The sequence below is a fragment of the Equus quagga genome, chromosome 1, assembly GCF_021613505.1.
Source record: "Equus quagga isolate Etosha38 chromosome 1, UCLA_HA_Equagga_1.0, whole genome shotgun sequence".
Classification (NCBI taxonomy): domain Eukaryota; kingdom Metazoa; phylum Chordata; class Mammalia; order Perissodactyla; family Equidae; genus Equus; species Equus quagga.
The window spans coordinates 68,950,513-68,971,990 of NC_060267.1; the positions used below are offsets into that span (position 1 = coordinate 68,950,513).

Genomic DNA, 21,478 nt, shown 5'->3' on the forward strand with positions numbered 1-21,478 from the left:
GTCCTAGGCTGAAGAAATAATATCAAGCAAAAACTAGCACTTGGAAAACACTCTTGTGATCAGATAATATTTTTGCACTCAGCAGCTCCTCACGTGCTCTCTGCCCTTTCCCCAGTGACCAATGCCAGGTCCTTAGGGATGGCTTTCTAACCGAACTACAGAACCTTCCAGTGGCTCTTCTGAGAGAGCCACACCCTCTTCTTACATGGTGGTGGTCTTTCCGGCTCCATTGTGGCCCAGGAAGGAGGTGATCTGGCCCTCATAGAAGTTCAAGGCCAGGCCATCGACTGCCACCTTCATGCCATCTCGGTAAACCTTCATCAGGTTCTGAATGGACACGCCCAGCTTCAGGTGTGTGGGTTCCTCCTCCATGCAGACTGTGAGAAGAGAGAAGGCAGGAATGAACCCGCAGGAAATGCTGACAAGCGGAGTGTCAAGACACAGAGGGCTACGCTGGTACTTGTAGAGCTGTCCTCTCTCCATGGCCGCTTCCGGTTTCACAGGCAGGCAAGTCGCCTACACACACTTAATTAGGACCTATTTGGGCCATAGTGTTGGTGACAGAAATTCAATGATAAAGCAGCATCCACAGTCTATTGGGGGGAAAAGACTTGACAAGTAACTAAAACAGAAGATGCTAAAGGTTGTTTAAAAACACATCTAAAAATGCCATGGAAGTATGGTACAGCCAACATATGGAATACTATTCAGCAACGAGAAGAAATGGATTGTAGATACACATCACTACTTGAATGAATCTCAAGGGAATTAGACTGAATGAAAAAAGTCAATCTTTTTTTATGGTTCCATTTATATAACCTTCTGGAAATAATAAAATGTAGACGTGGAGAACAGATTAGTGGCTGAGAGGTATCAGGGACTGGGGAGGAAGTGGTGAGGCTGTGGCTATTAAGGGGTAGCATGAGAGAGCTGGGGTGATGGAATGGTGCTGCATCTCGATTGAGCCAGTGATTAGACAAATCTACGTGTGATAAAAATGCACAGCACTAAATACACATACATGAATGTGGGCATGTAAAACTGATGAAATCTGAAGGTCTGTGAATTGTACCAATGTCAACTTCACAGTTTTGATGTTGTATTATAGTTACACGAGGCATCACCACCTGCGGAAACTGGGTGAAAGGTACAAGGGACCCCCATACAAGTTTTTTCAACTTCCTGTGAGCCTATAATTATTTTAAAATAAATTTTTTTATTGTTTAATGCCATGGAATCTCAAGAGGATGGAGTAACTGACTACCTCGGAATCTAGAAGGGCTACTCAGGGGGAGGGGTACTGAGCCAGATCTTGAAAAGCAAGCAGGAATTCAGAAGGCAAGCAAGTTGGAGGGAGGGTTACCCTGTGAAAGCACACAGTGCACACAAAGGTATGAGGTGTGGAAGAATGTGACATGTTCTGGCAACTGTGAGCAGTTTTAGGTGATGGATACAGAAGCCAAGTATAGAGAGGAGGATGGATAAGAAGAGCAGGAACAGCAGGAGAAGCAGCTGGAACAGCAGGCAAGGGCCAGTTGTAAGCAGTCTAGCGTGCCTGCTAAGGAACATCATACGTTACCACTGGCAACTAGAGGAAGGCACAGAAGAGATCAGCAGAACAGAGACTTATTAACTACTTAAGAAACTGAGCACAAAGACGGAGTTTCCTTCCAAGAAACTGAACAAACAGCCCAGAAGGCAGAGCCTCTGCTGAACCGTGGGCATCTCTACCTATAGTCAGGAGCCAGGTGAGGATTAGGGCTCCGGGTAGTGAAGGGTGAGAACATCAAATGCACAGGCTGAGCTCTGTGGCAGGCATGTGGTATCACCCTACACAGGCTCATACATTGATCATTACGACAAGGCAGGCAGCAAGGTTACAGTTCCACAATCACAGGTGTCTTTATGTCTTCCTTCTAGCTGTTAGTGCGTCATCAAAAGTGTGTGTGTAGGGAGTGGGGGAGTGAAGGTCTAGAGATCAAGAGCCACTTTCCTAGAAGCCAAGAAAACAAAGGAAATGTCCCCTGGAGACTCAGACAGTGACTCATGAATAAGTCACAGCACTGGACACAAATGGCATGGGAGATTTTGGAAAGGGGCATTGCATGTGATTTCTCTGCAAGAATTTAGATTCTTCTAAAGAGCAAGAGCCATCCCTCGCCCCCCAGTCAGTGGTGGCAGCAGCACTTACTTTCCGATATTCCCTTCTGGCTGGACCCAGGGTGGCTCTTCTCATCACTTTCCTCGCCGAACCAGTAGGACTTGGTGCAAGGAAAATACCAGGGTCTGGGAATTCCATACTGGCCTGAAAGCAGAGCACAGATGTGAGCCAAGCTCAACAACACCCCGGCACTCCTGAGGTTTTCCAGTTAGTCACTCCCTCCTTGGCACAGCCTTTGGAGTCGGGACGGACGGGCATGGAGGTGGGGCAAGAGGGAGCTAACATTTGCTGAGACCTACTATGTATAACATACATTCTACACCTCGCTGAATCCTCCAAACAGCCCCACGAGACAGGTATGGCCCCCATTTCAGAGATGGGGGAACTGAGGGATAAGTCGTCTACCCAAGGTCATTCAGCCAGTAAGTGAAGGACTCAGAATTTGAATCCAGATCTCTATGATATAAAATTGCACATTCAAGGCAGGAAGGTCCGGTAGGGGTAATTAAACATTTCACATACACTCCCTTAGAAGAAAATCAGAAAGTGAACCAGAAAGTTAAACCTCACTGTCTCAGAATTTGATCTATATGAAAGGCAGGTCACAGTCAAGGAGATTTATTAAGGGAAGTATCAAAATGAATTTTTATGAATACTAATTTGATTAAATCACAGGCAAGGGCTTAGAGCCAATATATCTTATTATTCACAATCCGTACAGTCATACACTGCATAAAGACATTTTGGTCAATGATGGATGGCATATACGACAGTGGCCCTATAAGGTTAGTACCATATAGCCTAGGGGTATAGTAGGCTATAGCACCTAGGTTTGTGTAAGTCCACTCTTTGATGTTCACACAACGACGAAATCACCTAACAATGCATTTCTCAAAACATATCCCCAGGGTTAAGTGATGCGTAACTGTACTCAGGCAACAGAACCTCCACTAGAGGCAATTCTGGGTGAGCACTGGGAGGAATCTCCCAACTGGGTTCACCTCCAAGCACTGATACTTACCAGTCGTGTGACCACAGGCAAGTTACTTAACTTCTTTGAGTCATAGTTCTCTCCTTTGTAAAAACCGGTTATAACAGTAACTCCCTCCAAGTAGTCTTACGAGGATTAAATGAACCAAAGTATACAAAACACTCTGCACTGTGCCTGGCACACAGTGTTCAAGAAATGAGAGTAGTAAGAGTTGTACTGCTAGCATCAGCTGCTTCTCTTTGGTCTACTTGTTTGCCACGAGTCTAAAGCCCTAGCCACTTTCCAGGGAGCCCCAGGCCCTGCAGAAATTCCAGCACAAAAGGAGGAAAGCTCTATAGCTTGAAATTCCCCAGCAGATGGTTCCCCCCATGTGGAAGCTCCGTGTACCTGGGAAGACGGCCTCGATGTACCACGTCATCACCCCATAGAGGAAGGCGTCAAACAGCATCATGGAGACTGAGGTGGTGAGGTTGAAGCCATCCTCCTCCATGGGGCTCTCAAAGAGGGTGTCCCACTGCACCCCGATGCCTTGCTCCTCGAAAAGGGCAAAGTACTCACAGCCAAACCCAAAAGCCACAGGAGACAGCAGGCTCTGTGAGAAAGAGGCCAAAGTCACTTATCCATCTTCTTGTCCCTCTCATTTTTCTATCATTTCTAATGTAAATTCCACCTGGAGAAATTTGAATTTGCAAAATGGATCAATTACAAGATATGGAAGTATTCATCTACAGAGTCCCTTTAGGGGAGTGGGCTCCCTGGCAGCATATAAAATGATTCTATTTATAACCACTCATTATGCACACACATTTCAGAAATGCATGTATGATGGAATGTAAAACTTCAAATTTTATGCTTCCAAAGATATCCCAAGGGCTCAGCAATCCTGCTCCCTACATCTACCTACTTGCACGCACGCACACGCACACACACACACACACACACTCACTCATCAAGGTCTTCTCAAGCTCCCTGCTCAGCCAGCAATGACTCAATGTCACAGAAGCCTGTCTGGGGCTACTGCTGTCTAAAGGGGCCTAGAGTGAGGCCCCTAGAGCATCCTATGAAAAATCAAAGCACAACTGGCAACTTGCTCTTATAGGGGCTTGCCTACCCTCGAAGGCCTCTCCTCCTCTGTACAAGAGAAGGGAGAGTTGAAGTCCAGGATTTGTGGGGAGATGGGGCACCTGCTCCTCAGCCTTTTGCAGTTCAGAAAACATTACTCAAGCGAAACTCCACACTGAACACAAGGAAGACAAGAGTCAAAAAGGAGCCATCTCTGACCTCAAGAGCTTTCAGTTCTATCTCTGGCTGTGACTTTGTGGTGAGCTTAACAGGGCCAACAGAGCTGGGAGATAAGAGGCAGAGATGGCATCTATTGTCTAAAGGCATTCCTCAATGCCATCTGTCCCCAGCCAGGTTCATGGTATAGTCCGGCTCTCTGAAACAATTCCATTCCATTCAATTCAACCAGCATTCACTGAGAGGACTAAAGACAAAAATTTAATAAGACACGATCTCTGCCTTCAAGGAGCTTAGAATCTAGAACTGATTCAAGTCCCATGGGAAAGAGAATGTCTTATCTTCTATTCTCACTTGGACCACAAAGGGGAGGTGAAATATGAGGCAGGCCGTGACTGCAGCTCCTGCAGAGGGGCCAGAGTCACTCACCGCGAGGATCTTGAGTGTGAAGCCCACATAGTCTTGCCACGCCACACACAGGACGTAGGGCAGGTACAGCGTGAAGTAGATGATGCCCCCACAGGCTGCCGCCAGGTTGGCTCTGGAGAAGAGTGTGCTGATCAGGAAGCACTGCAGGATGGTCACCACCGCGAACACGGACAGAAAGACAAACACCACGCTGGGGTCGCTGTAGGGCAGCAGGTTTCCTAACTGGGAAAGAAGAGACCCATTAAATGTGCTGCCTAACCAAGCAAGCACATCCTATGTGATCTATAGGAAGAAACCAGGGCTTAGTCATACTCATCTTAGAGATAATATAGAGGAACAGTGCGGTTCATTGTTCTGATGAGGAAACTGAAGCCTAGAGAAGGGAAATGACCAGCTCAAGACAACACAGCAAAATAATGGGAGAGTCAGGAATAGAACAGAGTCCAGGGTTGATATTCATCAAGGTCCGTCTCGACAGACAATTTTGTTTTTCATTTCTCCAAGAAATAATACTACCTGGTTTCTCCTTTTATAAGGACTATGATTCTTGGCACCAAGAAAGAGTTGTAGGAGACAACATCCTACATGAGTTCTCCCTCCAAAAGCCCAGGAAAATGGCCAGGAAATCTCATTAACCTGCTTGATAACTTGCCATGGATTCTGCATTCCCACATTCGTCCAAACTCTTGTGGAACTTTCAAGTTTGTCTCTACCCAGTTTATCTGGGTACATTTAAACAGGACCCACTAGCATGGAGCTGTCCCAGCACAGCTCTTGCTCACCAGCCACAGAACCACCCCCACCCCACCCAGAGCTCAGCCCTTGCAGTCAGATATCAGAGTGTCAGAGGGGATTGATTTTAGCAAGAACTGCTCTGCCATCCTGTTGGGAGCCCTCAGTGAAGTCACCTCAGTTAACCTTCCTTGGCCTCATTTCCTCGTAAGTTAAATAGGTTATTTAGTGAGGATATGATAAGACAGCACATGTCATGTGCTTTACACAGTGCTTGCCAATCAGTAACTGTTCACTTGTAACAAGAGTAGCTAGTATTAAATTAAATGTTAGTTCCCATCCCTTTGCATTCCCCATCTCTTTAAAAATATTTCTTTACATGATGCATTCTTGAATGAAATGATTATGGAGGAAGAAAACTGGCATAAACTTATTAATGAATGTATGGAGTGTACACAGAACCACACTGCCCAGAGTCACCTTCAAGGGGGGACTTGTTGCCTGGTTGTCAGCAGACAGCCTCTAGGTGTCAACTCCTATGGGTTTGTCACAGCTGCAGAGAACCACCTCACCCTAGGGCACACCCTTCCAATGACTGCTCGAGGGGCCTGGATTCTGGGGTGCTGGGGAGAGAGGCCTTGGGGGAACCTAAAGGGCTGGATTTTTCAGCACAATGACGGATAACCCTGATAAGCTGTACATGCTCCAGAGTGCCCAGGGGGTTGGCCCTGCATCGCAGATGCTCTCAGATACTGCCATGAACAACTGCCAAGCAACAGCTAGGTGTAGTCAAGTTACCCAGGAAGCAAGAGCCCTGGGTTCTAGTCTTACTTAGCTGCTAACCAGCTAGTTGACCCTGAGCAAGTCATTGCCCTTCTCTTGGCCTTACTTTCCCCAAGTATAAAATGAAGGAATTGAAGGAGACGACATGTAGGACCCCTTCCCTCCCAAAGAATCTTCACTTTTCTTCTCCTCAAGAACAAAGCTGAGTTGGGTTGTTCAGGAGTTCCCTGGCAGGGGGCAGCCAGTGACGCAGTCTTACTTTCAGGATGACCACCAGCAGGCCGGCGCTCACGAGCAGAGGAATGAGGCTACTGATGAACCAGCTGAACCAGAGGATGCCGTTGTCCAGGCCCATGATGCGCATGGTCTCCTTCAGCCGCGCCTCCTTCTCATACACGATGCTCTTGATGATCACAGCCACAGAGTAAATCCAAGCCAGCGTCATGAAAAGGGGCATTGATCGGCTCATCACCCGCAGGAAGCTGGAGGCCCCAGGGAAGGGCAGGGGGAGAATTAAAGACAAGTATGAGCCAGATTCATGGGCCAATGCCTCCAAGCCTGCATGCAAGAGAAAGCCCCATGACTGAGCCAAAGATGGGCAGGCCCTCCGGACTCTGACATGCATAGGTTGCCAAATGCTTCGCAGTGCATCATAGGGATAAAAATTAGACTAACAAAGTATTGCCAAGTAAAATTTGGGGGGGGGGGGGGCTACTTTAGTAACTAGATGATTGTGAGATGTTATTCTGCTAAGTGTCGGTTATTTTAAAGTACTAAAACAAAAAACAAAAAAACTAACTCCTCTCACGAAAGTTCAATATCTCTAAGGTCATCTCACTACTGACTTGCCTTGCATAACTCTTATCACAGATAGCGCCGCTCTTGTCAGGAATATTTCAGATTCCTAACTAGAATAGGAAATGCATGGCTGTGAAGTAACAGGGACAGAGAATGTGGACCCTGGAACTCAAGGTTGAAGTCTCAGCTTTACTACTTAAGCACTTACTGGCTATGTGACAACAGGCAAAGGCCTTAATGCCTCTGAGCTCCCATCCTGTCCTCGTCTTAAGACATCCTTCCTAGAGTAAATCCTGGCTGAGTGGGTCTTTGGAAAAGCCTTCCTTTGGAAAATTCTAGCTAATCTTTCTGAAGGTGAAAAACAAGGTAATTCCTGGTGACCTGGAAAAGCTAAAGTGAGCCACGCATGCCAACAGTTGTGCCATGCAAAGCAGAGAGCAAACACAAGGAGAGGAGCCTGCTCCTTCTGCACTCTCGTCTCTACACACACACCCACCCTACGTACACACTCACACACACCACAACAGAGAAGGGGAGAATTTCCAGAATTTGGAAGAGACAGTACATATTTCAGATGCCTGTAATAACTACACCTCTGCCGTTCTCTCCTACAGGAAATCATTAGATCCAAAGGCACACTTCTCACAATGAGAACTTGGCAGCTTAACGACTAAGCACTAAAAGGTTATCTAAAACTTCTAGGATAAAACCGCCTTGTTCAATTTTATTTGGATCCTCTCAAATGTGGTTTTCCACTCAGAGAGAGGAAGTGGATGAATTTGCGTGATGTTAGCTTTTATAGGTCTGGACCGCTGCTTCTGTATTTGGGGGATGAGTGTATGTGCTTGCATGTATTTGCCATGACATATTTTAAATTCTCAGATTCTGTAAATTTTGACCAAAAGGGTAGAGTGTAAAAAATATAAGTGCTGGTAACCATGGATGAAAAAGGAGGGAGGATTATCAGCGCACGTGGGTCTGTGATGTGGCAGAAACTATTAACTACCTACATCTGACATCTTATTTCCTGAAATCTTCACAGAATTTCAGAACAACGTTTTGGCCAGTATCAACACACGTGTAAAATAAATAAAAGTCAAAGCATTCTGTCTCCTCCCTTGTGGGGGGCGGTGTGAGCATGTGTCTGTCTGTCTGTCCGTCTGCATATACACTCCATCTAGGGACAGTGTTAACCAGTTAAATAAAGATGGCAGCTTACTGGTAACTTACATGTCATCAACATAACAGGGGTAGGGCATCTGCTGCACATAGACACCTGTTTTCTTCTCGGTGCCCGTCAGCACCCTGATGATTGCCTGCTCCACCACATCCTGCAAGTAGGCGAAGCCCCCCCAGACGTATCGCATGTCCTCAAAGGGGTCAGCCCGAGGACCCGGGTCCCAGTACCTAAAACCAAACCACAGGTGATCAAACATTCCTTAGAACCACACAACTACAAAAAATCCAATCCCTCACAATCCTATCACCGTTACAGAGCCACTATTTTTATTTTGTATGTTACTTTATGGTCTCAGTTGACATGTACACACATTGTTAAATAGATATAATCAGAAGGAGCATACCACTTGTTGGTTTGGTTCTTTCCCCTCCACTGGCTATCTAACATTGCATCAAGTAGACATACCAAAATTTACTTATTCATTCCCTTTTATATTGGTTGTTTGCCCCTTTTGTGAAAATGAATAATGCTAGCACAGGGAAATTAAAGTCTTTTTTCTTCTTTTTTTCTGTTGATTTAACTCCTTGGGATTAATTCCCTAGAGTGGAAATGCTGAATCAAAAGATGATACTTAGGGGTTGGCACCATGGTGTAGTGGTTAAGTTTGGTGTGCTCTGCTTCAGCAGCCTGGGTATGCAGTTTCAGATCCTAGGCATTGATCTCCACCACTTGTCAGCCACGCTGTGGCAGCAACCCACATAAAAAGTGGAGGAAAACGGGCATACATATTAGCTCAGGGCTAATCTTCCCCAGCAGGAAAAAAAAAAAAGATGATATTTTATGACCTTTGAAATAATTGTCTCCAGCAATGAATGTGCCAGTTTCACCAAAATCATGTCACCAATTTGAGTTATTTTTTTTTAATTTCTACCAAATTATTAGTTAAAATAAAGTACTTCGAGTCATATTAGCTGCTCTTGACTTCCCCCAAGACTGGACGGTGTGATGGGATTCAACTTACGCATCCTTGATCTTATTTGTCCTCTCCACATTGTCGATGTCCATTCGGATCTTGTACTTGACATGATGGGGCAAATCGACACTGCCAGGGGCAATTCCGGTGAACACAATACCAGCCCAGAACTTCCTATCATCCAGCAGCTCCATGGACTTGTTGATGAGCCGGACTTCCGTGGCTATTGGTTCCAGCTTGTTCAGGTTGACACACTGATGGAAGAACAGTCCTCATGAGAACTCTGGTGGCCAAGAAAACAAGCAGTGGCCGAAGCGGATTCGGTCCTAAGAGGGAAGTGCTAACAGCCTGACTTTTTTATCCTCACTCTCTAATCCTCTCTGAAGTCGTTTTCCAATATTCAACCGAGAATCGATCATTTTGTTCTTTAACAGCAAGTTAAGAGAAATACTGGAAGTATTTAGAGATAAGTTACTTAGGTTGATTTTTGTGGAGGGAAAGAGGTTGAAACAATGATCATACCTTAGTTTCCTCTCTGTTTTCTTAGCAATTTCGAGTCATAACAACTAATCAAACAACAACAACAAAAAAGGCCAAGAAAACCTTTTATTGTTCCTATTAAAAGTCATGTACTTTTTAGGACTAAATTTTTAAAACATACTCTGTCCTCTTAGATTTTAGGTAAGTTTCATAAATAATGTCTTTTTAAGGGAAAGCTTTCTTGTCACAAAGGTATTGGGATATCAAAACATAGGAAAACCTAGGATACAATGGATAGACACACTCTTGAGTCACAGAGAATAAAACTGGAGTTAGGTCTGTTTATTTACTCATTCAATCATTCAACCGACATTCACTGAGTGCCTTTTGGACACCGAGCCTTGTGTTAGGTTTGAGGGAATAAGACTCTACGTTATTTGTAAACTTTCCTCCAATCCAAACTTTATTGCCCCATCTCAGAGAAAGAAGCGAAAGCCTTTTCTAAATGATCCACGGAACAGAGCCTCACCTCCATGAAACGAGAGATGGTCTGGATGGCCCGGTTGGTCTCATTGAAGGCTTCTCTCCAGGTGTACACAGAGCCATTAGTGGACTGGACATCCTCCGGGTGCTTGGCCACAAAGGCCATGATATCTTTGGCTGTCCAGTCTAAGCCATCCAATTGCTCTTTCCAAAAGTGGTCATTGGCCCTGCTGTCCAACAGTGTCTGCCATTCCAATGAGAAAGCACAAGGAGTAAACACCTACTAAGTCTTGATGAGCTCTATATGATTTACAAAACCCTTTCACGTACGTTGTCTCTTTTTTTTTAACCTTCATAGAAAACTGTGAGTTAGATAACAGTGTTCCCATTTTACAGGTGAGGATACTGAGGTTGAAAAAAAAAGAATAAGATTTAAACCAAGGCTGAGTCATTATGCTAACAGGCATGGAGTGGAGACTCAAAGTCAGACCAGTCTGAATCCAGAGTCCATATGTTTCCAACCTAGCTTAACAATATTAACTACAGCAAGAATCACACTTACTTTGTACAATTACTACGTTGGATTATTTATATGCTTTACCTCACACAACTCCACGAGGAAGATATCTTTAATAATTCCCATTTTATAGATGGAAAACAGGTTCAGAGAGGTTAAGCCCCTTACATAAGGTCACACAGCTAATAAGTAGCAAAGCCAGGACATGAAACATGAACTCTGATTCTATAGCACATTCTACTGCATTATATAGTCTTCTACTCTGAGACCCAGGCTGATGACTCCTCATAAAGACCCTATTTCTAGACTGAATTAAGACAAACTCACTTTTTCTGTTTAGTTTGGGAAAATAACACTGCTGGTAAACCACGTAAAATATGATCTTTCCCAATTGCAGGATGCATGAGTCACGATGCAAAGGAGGCCTGACTGCCATTTCTTGTTCCCTAGCTGGTTGGTTCCCCACGTGGGTCAACATGGACGAGAAGGACAAACTAATCTGGTGCTCACCCAGTAGGTCTAGAGGGCTGGGCCAGAGGCCTGCACAGATGTGCTGCCCAAAAAATGGGTCAGCTCACAGGAAAGGTAAAGCCGCTGCAGCTCCTGTCACAGCTTTGAGAGGGAAGATGAAACTCCAACTCTATGAAGTGGACTCTCTAAGCGGCCAAACACTGCTACTTTTTAAACCAGTCTTACTTCCACTAACCTTGTAAGTTTTTGCCCCATGTGGCTTCATATTTATTATTTTAATGGGAGCATAATTGTCTTACAGAGTGTATACACTATACTTTCATTAACTATTCCCATACTGCTAAGCATTTAGTCTATTTTTAACTTCTCACAATAACAATTATTATAGAAATAACATTTTCTCTCATACAGTGACTTCTTTCTTTAAAATTATTTCTGTAGGATACATCCCTGAGGGTGTGTGGAATGGAGGTACACAGAATAGCACATTTTTATGGTTCTTGCAATTTTCATTCCAAATTGTTTCCTATAGGGAATAACAATTTATACTGTCATCAGTAAGATATGTAAGTATTTTTAACGTAAAAGATACAAAATTGTACCTCACAAAAGTCCATCAGGGCATGGGTTAGCAAATCTATAATGACTTCATCTGGAGACTTGAACTGAACCAGTAAGAGCTGAGTGAAGACTTGTGGTGTTTGGGGTGAGGCCCACCCTGTCCAGTGTGGCTTCTGAGAAATACGGCCAAGGAAGGCAGCAAGACTGGAGAGGTATGCCCACAAGATCACTGATCCCTTGGCCATTCTAGGGCACTTGAGGGGACCAGGACCTGAGACCACCTTTGGGAGTGGTAGCCAGGGAGAAAGCAGGGCCTTGAGATGAAGGGGGCAAAGAGCAGCTCAGAAAAGAGAGCAGGTGAGTATCAGCAGGTTCCATGAGTCAACAGAGAAGTGTCTCCAGATCTGTAGGGGTGATACTATGCATACAGGCAGAGCCAGAGACAGCAGAGAGATAAGAGCTACCACAAGTCAAATGGTGGTTGCCAGGGGCTGGGGAAAATGGAGTTGTTGGCCAAAGGGTACAAAGTCTCAGTTACGCAATACAAACAACTTCTGGAGATCTAACGTATAGCTTGGTGAATACAGTTAACAACACTGTACTGTATACTTGAAATTTGCTAAGAGGTATCCATGCGAGGTGATGCATAAGTTAATTAGTTTGATTGTGGTGATCATTTCACAATATACGTGTATATCAAAACATCAAGTTGTACTCCTTAAATATACACAATGTCTATTTGTCGGTTATACCTCAATAAAGCTGAAAAAAAGAAAGAAGGAAAGATAAGAGCTACCCCAACAGAAGCAGAAGCCTCAGGCATTACCTCATGTACTAGACATGAGGCTGCAGGGGGTGCAGAGGACCGAGAAGCCCAAGCTTGTAGAATTAAACACACTCCTAAACAGAGAAAATAAAGCAGTCAGAGGAGGCTTCTTCACCTTCCACCCACAGGCTGATGAGCCCCCATTCAGTGTCACCAGCCTAACCAGCCCCTGCACTCTAGGCCCCAATATCCATTGGTCTATTGGGCATGCCCACTAGCCACCAGCTGGAGCTCAAGAATCATCCTGATGCCTCCCTCTCCTTCACCCCTCTACAACCAGGCAGCCACAGGCTTCACCTCCTGCTCGATGCCTTGGCCTCTACCCTGGTCTCTGCCTTCCATCTCCCCCTCTTTAATCCATCTGTCATATCAGAGTAATGTATCTCCATTTCCTTTGCTTAAAACCCTTTCATGGTCCTCCAGAGCTTAAAGGAAAGGTCCTTGGCTTGACAAACAAGGCCCTCCAAACCACATGCCATGCCTTTCTCCCCACTCATAGCTCCTACATTTCCATCGCACATCCTGGATTCTCCCAGCAGGATTTCTAATGAATGCCGTGGCCATGTTTATAAGGGCCTTGTCCTGTAAGAACTGAGAGCCTATGAGCAGCTGGAGCATCTGAGGCAAACACTCCATTTAAGAGTAGGGGAAGCAGTTATCCGCCTGCAGACCAAAACCCATGGAGTCCCTTCAACAAGGCCCCTCATCATCCTGAGACTCAGACGGAGAGAAGTCCAACAAGTAGAAATATGGGTTCCAAGGAGAGGACCAGGAAGAAGAGGTGCGAGACCATGCCTAGGTCTATGGCGCTGTCCATAGCTGGATCCAGAGGAGAGACTGGGGCCCAAAAGAGACCCATATTTGAAGGGCATGAGTTAGTAGTAGTAGCAGTAGTACTAGTCAGGAATTATTCAGTAAATCCATACAAATTATTGTTCATGTTTTTCTCACTGAAGTCCCCTGGCTTTTAAAGGCCCCAATTTTAGAATTCTGAACATATAACAGGACTAGTACAAGAAAGATGACTCTGAGCTTTCCCATCGTTGGAAGGGTCCTGGAGTAATGTCCTCCTCAGGGCAACAAAGGACAGTCCTAAGCCTGGGAGAGGACCATCCAGGTAGCTACTATCTCTAAAACCCAGCTGCCTCTCTGATCAATGAGATGCTAAGGCAAGAAACCGGGAAAAATCCACTCCTGTTTCTTAATGGCAGCGGAAACAAAAGGAATAGGCCTCCCTCACCATGGAGATAGGAAATAGTCTAATGATTCTCTGACTCAGCCCAAGGCAGGGATGATGAGATTAAATAGCACTCAGGCTCTAGCAAAGGAGACATTGTGTTCTTGCTCAGACTCCTCCACTTTTGAGTCCAATTGTCTCTAGAGCACTTAGCCCTTTCAAGTGGTTCTGAAGCACTAAGTGCAATTCCCCTCCACACAGTAATGGCGGCTCCACATTCGTGCCATGCCTGTGGAGCGAGTATGTCAGACCTGTCCACAGGTCAGACCAGGCGTTTGCTCCCACACCTCTTCCCAAGGACTACCAAGACATAGGCAGGCTAAGCAAGATGCTATGGTTCGCTCTGGAGCCAGAAATGACAAGAGTCAGGGTCCTGCCATGACCACATCCTCGCTCTAAACACCAGCACTCACTAAGTTTCTTAGAAAACTGATTTTTGACCACCAGACCCATGGATGCTGATGTGCATGAAACAGTATTATCTGTGCACCATGACCCATATCACTGCCAAGGTGACAGCCCTGTGGCTTGAGCTATGCTCAATACATATATACTGGCTCAATGTAAAGAATTCTCATCTCAGTCACTTCCGGGAAAGCGACCAGAAACTCACCTTTCCAGCATCAAGCAGGCACACAGTAACCAGAGAGACACTTACCCGGACAAGGTCCATTTCTGAGCTGCTCTCCATGAAGGTCCAGATCTTGGGGCTAAGCTCTGCCCACATGCCTTCCAGATCATGAAACACAGCCAGTTCCTGGAAGGTCTTATTCACCTGGAGTCAGGTGGGGAGCCAGGGGCAGGAGAAAAAAGAGAGGCAGAGACATGAGAAATTCAGCTGCTCCCTGAAAGGTACTCCATCAAAGCGGCCCTTTTCCAGTCCTTCCCATAGCCAAGAAGTGCCTGCCTGCAGCTGTGACTCAAGTAGCCGGGGCTGGAGAGCCAGCCCTCAACATGGACTCCGACCTGGATCAGATCTGAGGTTCCCACTCTTTGGAAATCCCAGAGGAGCCATGAGTACGCTTATTATGCTCCATCCAAAGCTGCCTTTACTTACATTTTTGCCCCCAATTCTAGGAGGGTTCTCAAGACAGAGTCTTGGGCCCAGGCAGCCTACCTCGGCCATAACCTGCCTCGTGGCAGGAGTGTCTGGTGTGTACAGGATCTTCCCAACAAGCAGAGGCTTGAGAGCTTTCCATATGATGCGGGAAAGAGGACTGGACTCCAAATTCTTCATCAAATCATTGCAGTAAGGAGCTGTGAAGAAGATGAAAGGCAAATACTCATTCATATGCATGGTTATATACTTACAGGAACTAACAAGGGCTTTGGAGCCAGCCAGCCAGTCCTGGGTTCAAATCCCAGCTCTACCCACTTAATAGCTACATAACAAATAACTTCACACAAAAAAATAAAAATAACTAAAAACGTCCAAAAGTCACATTTGAAAAGAAAAAAGACAAATATCTTCACTCGTCTGAGCCTCAGTTTGCCCCTCTGTAAAAATAAAGTTAATAACATCTACTTGGCAGAGATGTGGAAAGGATTAACTGAGATGTTACCTGCAGAGCCCCTAGAACGATACTTGATAAATAATCAGAGCTTATTATCACACTGATCCTGAATAACTTACAACTGAGACAATGGGGGGAAATGTTTTCACTATGCACAACCCTGAGTAACTCTAGACTCATTCTCTGTTGCCAGCCCTCACCACTTTGTTTTCACTGAAAACAGAGGGCTAAATTCAGACTTTAGTTTTCAAAAAAAACTCAAAATTTTAATTAACAGGTCTCATCACAAGTAGAGTTACATGTAATAAAAATTCAAAGTTATAACAAATAGGGTTTGGGGCCGGCCCCACAGTCGAGCGGTTAAGTTTGCACGCTCCGCTTCGGCGGCCCAGGGTTTCGCCGGTTCGGATCCTGGGCATAGACATGGCACCGCTTGTCAGGCCATCATGCTGAGGCGGCGTCCCACATGCCACAACTAGAAAGACCCACAACTAAAAAATATACAACTATACACTGAGGGGATTTGGGGAGAAAAAAAGCAGAAAAAAAATAGGGTTTGATCATCCAGAAAGATCCCTAATTCTTTTTTTTTTTAATTTCACTCCAAGTTCTCTTCAATACCAAGCATCTTCTACATGCTACAAAGATAATAGATTTTTTTTTTAAAGAGGATTCGCTCACAATTATATCTGTTTTACAAATGAAGGCTCCCTTAGGTCGACTTGCGAAGTGAGGGAGAGGAGGGGATGGCATTTCAGAAAACTGCCTATAGTGCCATCGCCTTCAGGCTTGCAAAAGCAACCTGCAATGTCTGGAGTGCTTTACTCCAGAGAAGAATAAAAGGTTCTTAGGTTACAGTAATTCACAAAAAGCTGCCTCACTCAGTGTCTGAAAGACACACCTGTGGTTGGAAATGGAGAAAGGCTCACTTGCATCATGTTTTCAAGGAAAAGGATGTCATTGTCTAAAACTCTAACACTGGCTCCTCGCTGCCACCAGGCACAAGACACACATTCCCAGAAAACTGCCCAAGTGTGGGGAGCAGATATGGAGTTACAAGGCTCTTTAACACTGCCCTGCAGCTAAGAACCAAAAACAAACAGCAGATCAAATGTCTGAGTCTGATGGTAGACACACGCCACCACTAGTGGGTGTTTCAGAGGCCGAGTGGTTTCTCAGAAAAAAGCACAGAGCCAGGCAGACCTGGGCTTCATCCTGGCTCTTGTGGACTAGCTGTGGTGTGGTTCTAACCAAGGCACTTCACCTCTCTGAGCCTAGAACGTGGGGTTATAAACCTTCCTTTTAGGATTATCATACGAGTAAATAAGATAATTTAAATAGAATGCACAGTACATAGGAAGCATTTCCTAAATGTTAGATTTTATCATTGTTATTAGTTATTTTTAAGTTTTTATTATAAAACCTACCTCAATAGTAATAATCATAAGGGGAGGAGAGGAGGAGGAGGAAGATGATCAGCATCTAATCCTTGATTACTCTGGAAACCACCCTCCTATGTCCCCTAGAAAACTTGGGAGACTGGCTTGCAATCATTCATTCATTTGATAAACACTACTGTGCACCCAGGATGGGCCGGGCCCCATTCAAAGAAGTGGGGACAGTGAGCTGATGAGGAAAAGACTCTTTCCTCCAAGAGCTAAGTCTGGTGGGCACACAGACACGTAAACCTCCAATGCAGCGACAAAGGATGAGGGTAAGCACGAGCAGGGAGGTGACAAAGGTGAGTCTAGAACCAAGGTGAGGTTGGGGCCAGGGCCTTGGTCTGCATAGACACTCACTTGTAGAGTTGTCATAGAAGGTGCCAGCATCTTCCTCAGTGCCATTGCCTCCAAAGAGGGCTTTGTAGTTGTTGTCCTCATACCAGTTGAGGGACTTGATCTTCAGGCCCCCACCCTCAGGATGGCCACAGACGATGCGGGACACAGCCTGGTATATCTGGGTGGAGGAGCTGGAGCTGTTCACATTGGTCAGAAACAACACCTCCTGCCGCATGTCACTCCAGCTCCTCATGCTGAACAGCTGGTACCAGGGACCAGGAAGAAAAGGAGAGGGAAAAGGAAGGGGTGGGGACAGAGAAGAGAAAGAGACATCTTATTCTCTTGACCTCTCCAAAGCCACATCCTAGAACACATTTTGTCTGATGCCATTTCTCCAAGTCTTGGGATGAGATTGCTAGAACCCCGCTCTTCCTTTTGTGATCAGGGGACCAGCAGCAGCAGTGTTATCTGACAGGTTGTCTGAAATGCAGATTCTGAGACCTCTCTGTAGAACTCAAATCTACATTTTCACAAGACACTCAGGCGACTGCCATGCACATTAAGGTTGAGAAGCACAGTCTAGAAGTTAGTGGAAGCCCTGATGATGGGCTATATTTCGCTGGGATTATCTTCTGGTTTATAGAAGAGAATGCCTTCTCTGAACAGCCATGGCTAATGGCAGATGAGTACATCAGGAATCACTCACATCGTCGATCACTGACTCATTTCTGAAACACCTTAACCTTCAGTGTGGAGCAGGGAGTCCTCTGCCCCTTGGGGGAAAAGGTACTGCGTCTGAAGCCCCCTATCGTGTCTCGGTTAAGTGTCAGGCAACGGAAAAAGCATAAGGTGGGAGACCCCATGTCATGTTGAATCCCAGCCATGTCCCTCAATAGCTTATTACAGCCTTAGAAAAGTCACTTCTCTGAGGTCTCAACTTCTCATCAAGACAGTGAAGCTAAAACAGTGTGTGGTCAGGAGTAATTGCAGGTATACACGAGAGAGAGAGAGGGCACTGCATGGGACAGCCCCCACATGGGCTGAGTCAGATACCCCGGCGGCCAGGGGCTGCGTCTGTGATCTACCCTCAACAAGTGCTTTGTGGACTGCACTCAACAAGTGCTGTGTGAACACCTTGTGGAGTTCTCGGCCCAATTGCTCTTATTATTAAATATTTATAGAGCACTCTATATTTCCACATCTTTCACAATAAATCATTAATAAATCCCTACATTCTTTGAAATATCACTGTGTGTTCTCACCACCTGGAAGACGGAGCCATGGCAAGCAGGGAGGAGAGGCTGTGGGACCCCGCGCACACACCCTGGAGAAGGCCTAGGTTCAGACTCCATGTTTTCTCTCCCAGAGCCTGCTGGTTCCTATGGGTAACAACGGTCTTGGATGCCCCAGATCCTGACTTCGCCTTCTGCCTCCAGAGCGGGACCAGGCACTCCAAGCGTGGGTCAGGTGTTGCAAAGATTACTCCCTTCCAGAGAGGGCGCATCTAGCACAGGCCATGAGAGCACAATGATTGGGTGGCCAGCTTTTCCTTCCTTTATCTTTTCATAACCTGTATGAGGTACATAGACACGGAGGAGAGAGGTAGCCAGACCACCTTTTCTTTTGTTGGTGGGTGGAACAGCCCTGGAGATTTTTAAACAATAGTGAGTAAAAGCCACTCTCTCCTCTTTCCACAGGCTGCCTCACCACCACCATCCTGCCATCCCTTAACCAAAAGAAGCAGTTTCCTCCCACATCAAGCCAGCGCTTCTTTGGACAGAGGCACCATAAATGATGGAGCCAAACTATTGGCTCTTCCAGCACCTGTAGTAGGGGCAAACTCCTACTCGCCCTTCTCCACCTCAGCGTGTGCTCACACTTCCTCTGTGAAGTGCTCCTGACTTACAGGGTGCAGCAGCCATTGGTCCTCCAGCCCACAAAAGGTAGTGTCTGACAATCATCTGTGGCGTGAATGAACGCCTGACTGACTGAGTGCTTTCTCAATCCACGGCAATGGCCTCCTTCTGCCCTTGCCCCGACCACTGTCTCTTCTCAATGTAACAGGCAGAATGTAAACAGTCTACACACTTTAGTCACCTCCAATCCACACTTCTGCTCTCAACCCTCTGCCGGCTTCCATCTCAGTGGGAATCCAGCCTTACCACGCCTGCACGGCCCTCACCTCCTTCTCTTCTCTGACTTCACTGCTGACCACCCTCTCACTTGCTCACTTTGTTCTGGCCACACAGGCCTCCTTCCTGGTCTTTAAACACATTCCGTCTTCACGCCCTGGCATCAGCCTCTTTGTGTCTGCCGTTCCTCCTGCTTGGAGTGCCCTTCCTTCTCCATTGACACACTATCATTTCCTCCGGGTTCAACTGTCACCTTATCAGAGAAGATCTCCTCTAAAGCAACACTTCACCACTCTCTATCTCCCTCACCCAGCTTTATTTTCTTCATTGCACATATCCTTGCTGTCATGTTACTCACTGACCTGTCTCCCACCCCACGCGAGCCCCATGAGAACAGGGACGTTTGTGTGCTCACTGCTGAGTCCCAAACTCTAGCAACACCAGACACCTGGTAGGTGCTGGGTAGGTAACCGACACGGCTCGCTGTCCTGCCTTCCCAATCTCTTCAGGCACACGTTCCCCGTCAGCCAGACGTGGAGCTCACGGCAGCCACACTCATCTGGCTCTCCAAAGCCCCAGTTCTACCCAAGTGCTACGTCCTGTCAATCCATATCTTCTTTCTTTGAAGAGTCTCCTTTCTATTCTATTCCAGTTACCATCAGAGTTCGTCAGACAAAAAGTGGGCTATAGCAGCAAGAACATGGGCTCTGGAGTCTAACAGTCCTGGGTTCAAGTCCCAGTTTAGCCAATCAAATAGATGACTGTGGGCAAGATGTCTAACTATTCTGAGCCTGAGTGCCATTTGTAAAATGGGCACAATAAGCCCCACTCACATTCGTCCAGTGGATTATAGAGGGCAATTGGGTGAAAGTGCATTAACCAGAGCAGCTCCTCAGAAGATGTTAGCTCCCTTCTCCCATTCCTTTCAAGAGTTGTGCTTTGGTCAAAACAATCAACTTTCTTCCCAAACACTAGATAAACACGTCCCTTTTTATTTATCTTCTCCCATTTGTCCCAGAGAAATGGCAAGTTAGACAATGAGTAACTTGTGGTCAAAGTGACTAGAAAGTGTTCCCTTGAGAGGAGTGGGTGGCCCTTGCTTGCCCTGGAGCAGGGAGCAAGCAGGACACATGAGACAGCTGCCAAGAAAAATGTATATTGCTCAGCTGGAGAGTTTCCACCGACAGCAATGGGAACATCACATGCTTTCAATTATCTTTTTACCCCAGACAAAAGGCACGCCAGTGATGTAAGAGGAAACAGCTGTAACCAGACCCTGCTTTTCAGAGGCAGCCTCTCACGTCCCAGGGACTCCATGAACAGTCCCCATGGTGCTGTCTCTCAGGCTGGGAGGGGACCTGTAAGAGCGTCCAGGGCATGTCAATGTCAGCTAACAAGACCCCAGAGCAAGGGCTGTGGACTTGCAGGCAGTTTCAGTTTCTCTTTCTGCCTCCTGGAAGAACCTGGGGTGACCTGCTTCTCCTCCCACAGAAAGGTCACCAGCATTCATAACCAGAGTGACAAATGGCAGGTGGGAAGAGGGCTTCTCCTCCCAAAAGGGATTCAAAAGCCAAGTCTCTTCAGTCAGACACACATGAGCAGAATTAACAGGAAAGAGAAAAGAGAACAGAATCAGAAGAAATTCACTAAAGTATAGACAGTGCTTTATCTCAGTGTTTTCAGTACTTTTCCCAAATGTTCTGCATTTTCCACAATGAACGTGCAATACTTCTATTCTCACAAAACATAAAGTAAATTGTGATATTTTAGAAAAATAATACAAACACAAAAAATGAGTTGGAGAAGCAACTCAAAAGAAGTCTGAGCCAAGTCTGAGAAAATTTCTCCAAAAATTATTCCTATCCAACGTCCTATCCACTAAAGCCTGCGTTGCTTCTGACCACCAGCCCCTGGCTCAACTCCGTACACCCTGGGCTCCAGACAGTTCCATCTTTCCAAGTCTAACTGGAAACATGGCTGGGCATCAGAAAGGTGAAGCGTACGTGGGCTGGGAGGCAGAGGAAAAGGTTAACTGCTTCTGCAAGCCCGTCCAGGCCTTCTGATCCTAAGGCAAAGGTGATTCTGGTGCATTTGTCAACATGGGACCCTGAAAGGCAAACTCAGCTTGTTCACCAAGAGACTATATTCCCAAAGTTGAGCATCAGAAGCCAGGCGTTCACCTGGGAAAGATCT

The 21,478-nt window shown here is 45.9% G+C and overlaps 1 protein-coding gene across 4 annotated transcripts in view; it reads right to left on the reverse strand.

The window, feature by feature from the left end:
- ABCA1 (ATP binding cassette subfamily A member 1) overlaps window positions 1–21,478 on the reverse strand; it is a 130,515-nt gene that overhangs the window by 37,873 nt on the left and 71,164 nt on the right. For all 4 annotated transcript variants that reach the window (XM_046671442.1, XM_046671423.1, XM_046671432.1 and 1 more), the window contains 11 exons: window positions 17,175–17,415; window positions 14,979–15,118; window positions 14,520–14,636; window positions 10,296–10,493; window positions 9,335–9,540; window positions 8,364–8,540; window positions 6,595–6,817; window positions 4,821–5,042; window positions 3,540–3,744; window positions 2,192–2,305; window positions 206–377 (listed from right to left, as the gene is read on the reverse strand). In XM_046671442.1, the coding sequence (XP_046527398.1) occupies window positions 206–377; window positions 2,192–2,305; window positions 3,540–3,744; window positions 4,821–5,042; window positions 6,595–6,817; window positions 8,364–8,540; window positions 9,335–9,540; window positions 10,296–10,493; window positions 14,520–14,636; window positions 14,979–15,118; window positions 17,175–17,415 (2,015 nt within the window). The remainder of the gene's footprint in view (window positions 1–205; window positions 378–2,191; window positions 2,306–3,539; window positions 3,745–4,820; window positions 5,043–6,594; window positions 6,818–8,363; window positions 8,541–9,334; window positions 9,541–10,295; window positions 10,494–14,519; window positions 14,637–14,978; window positions 15,119–17,174; window positions 17,416–21,478) is intronic.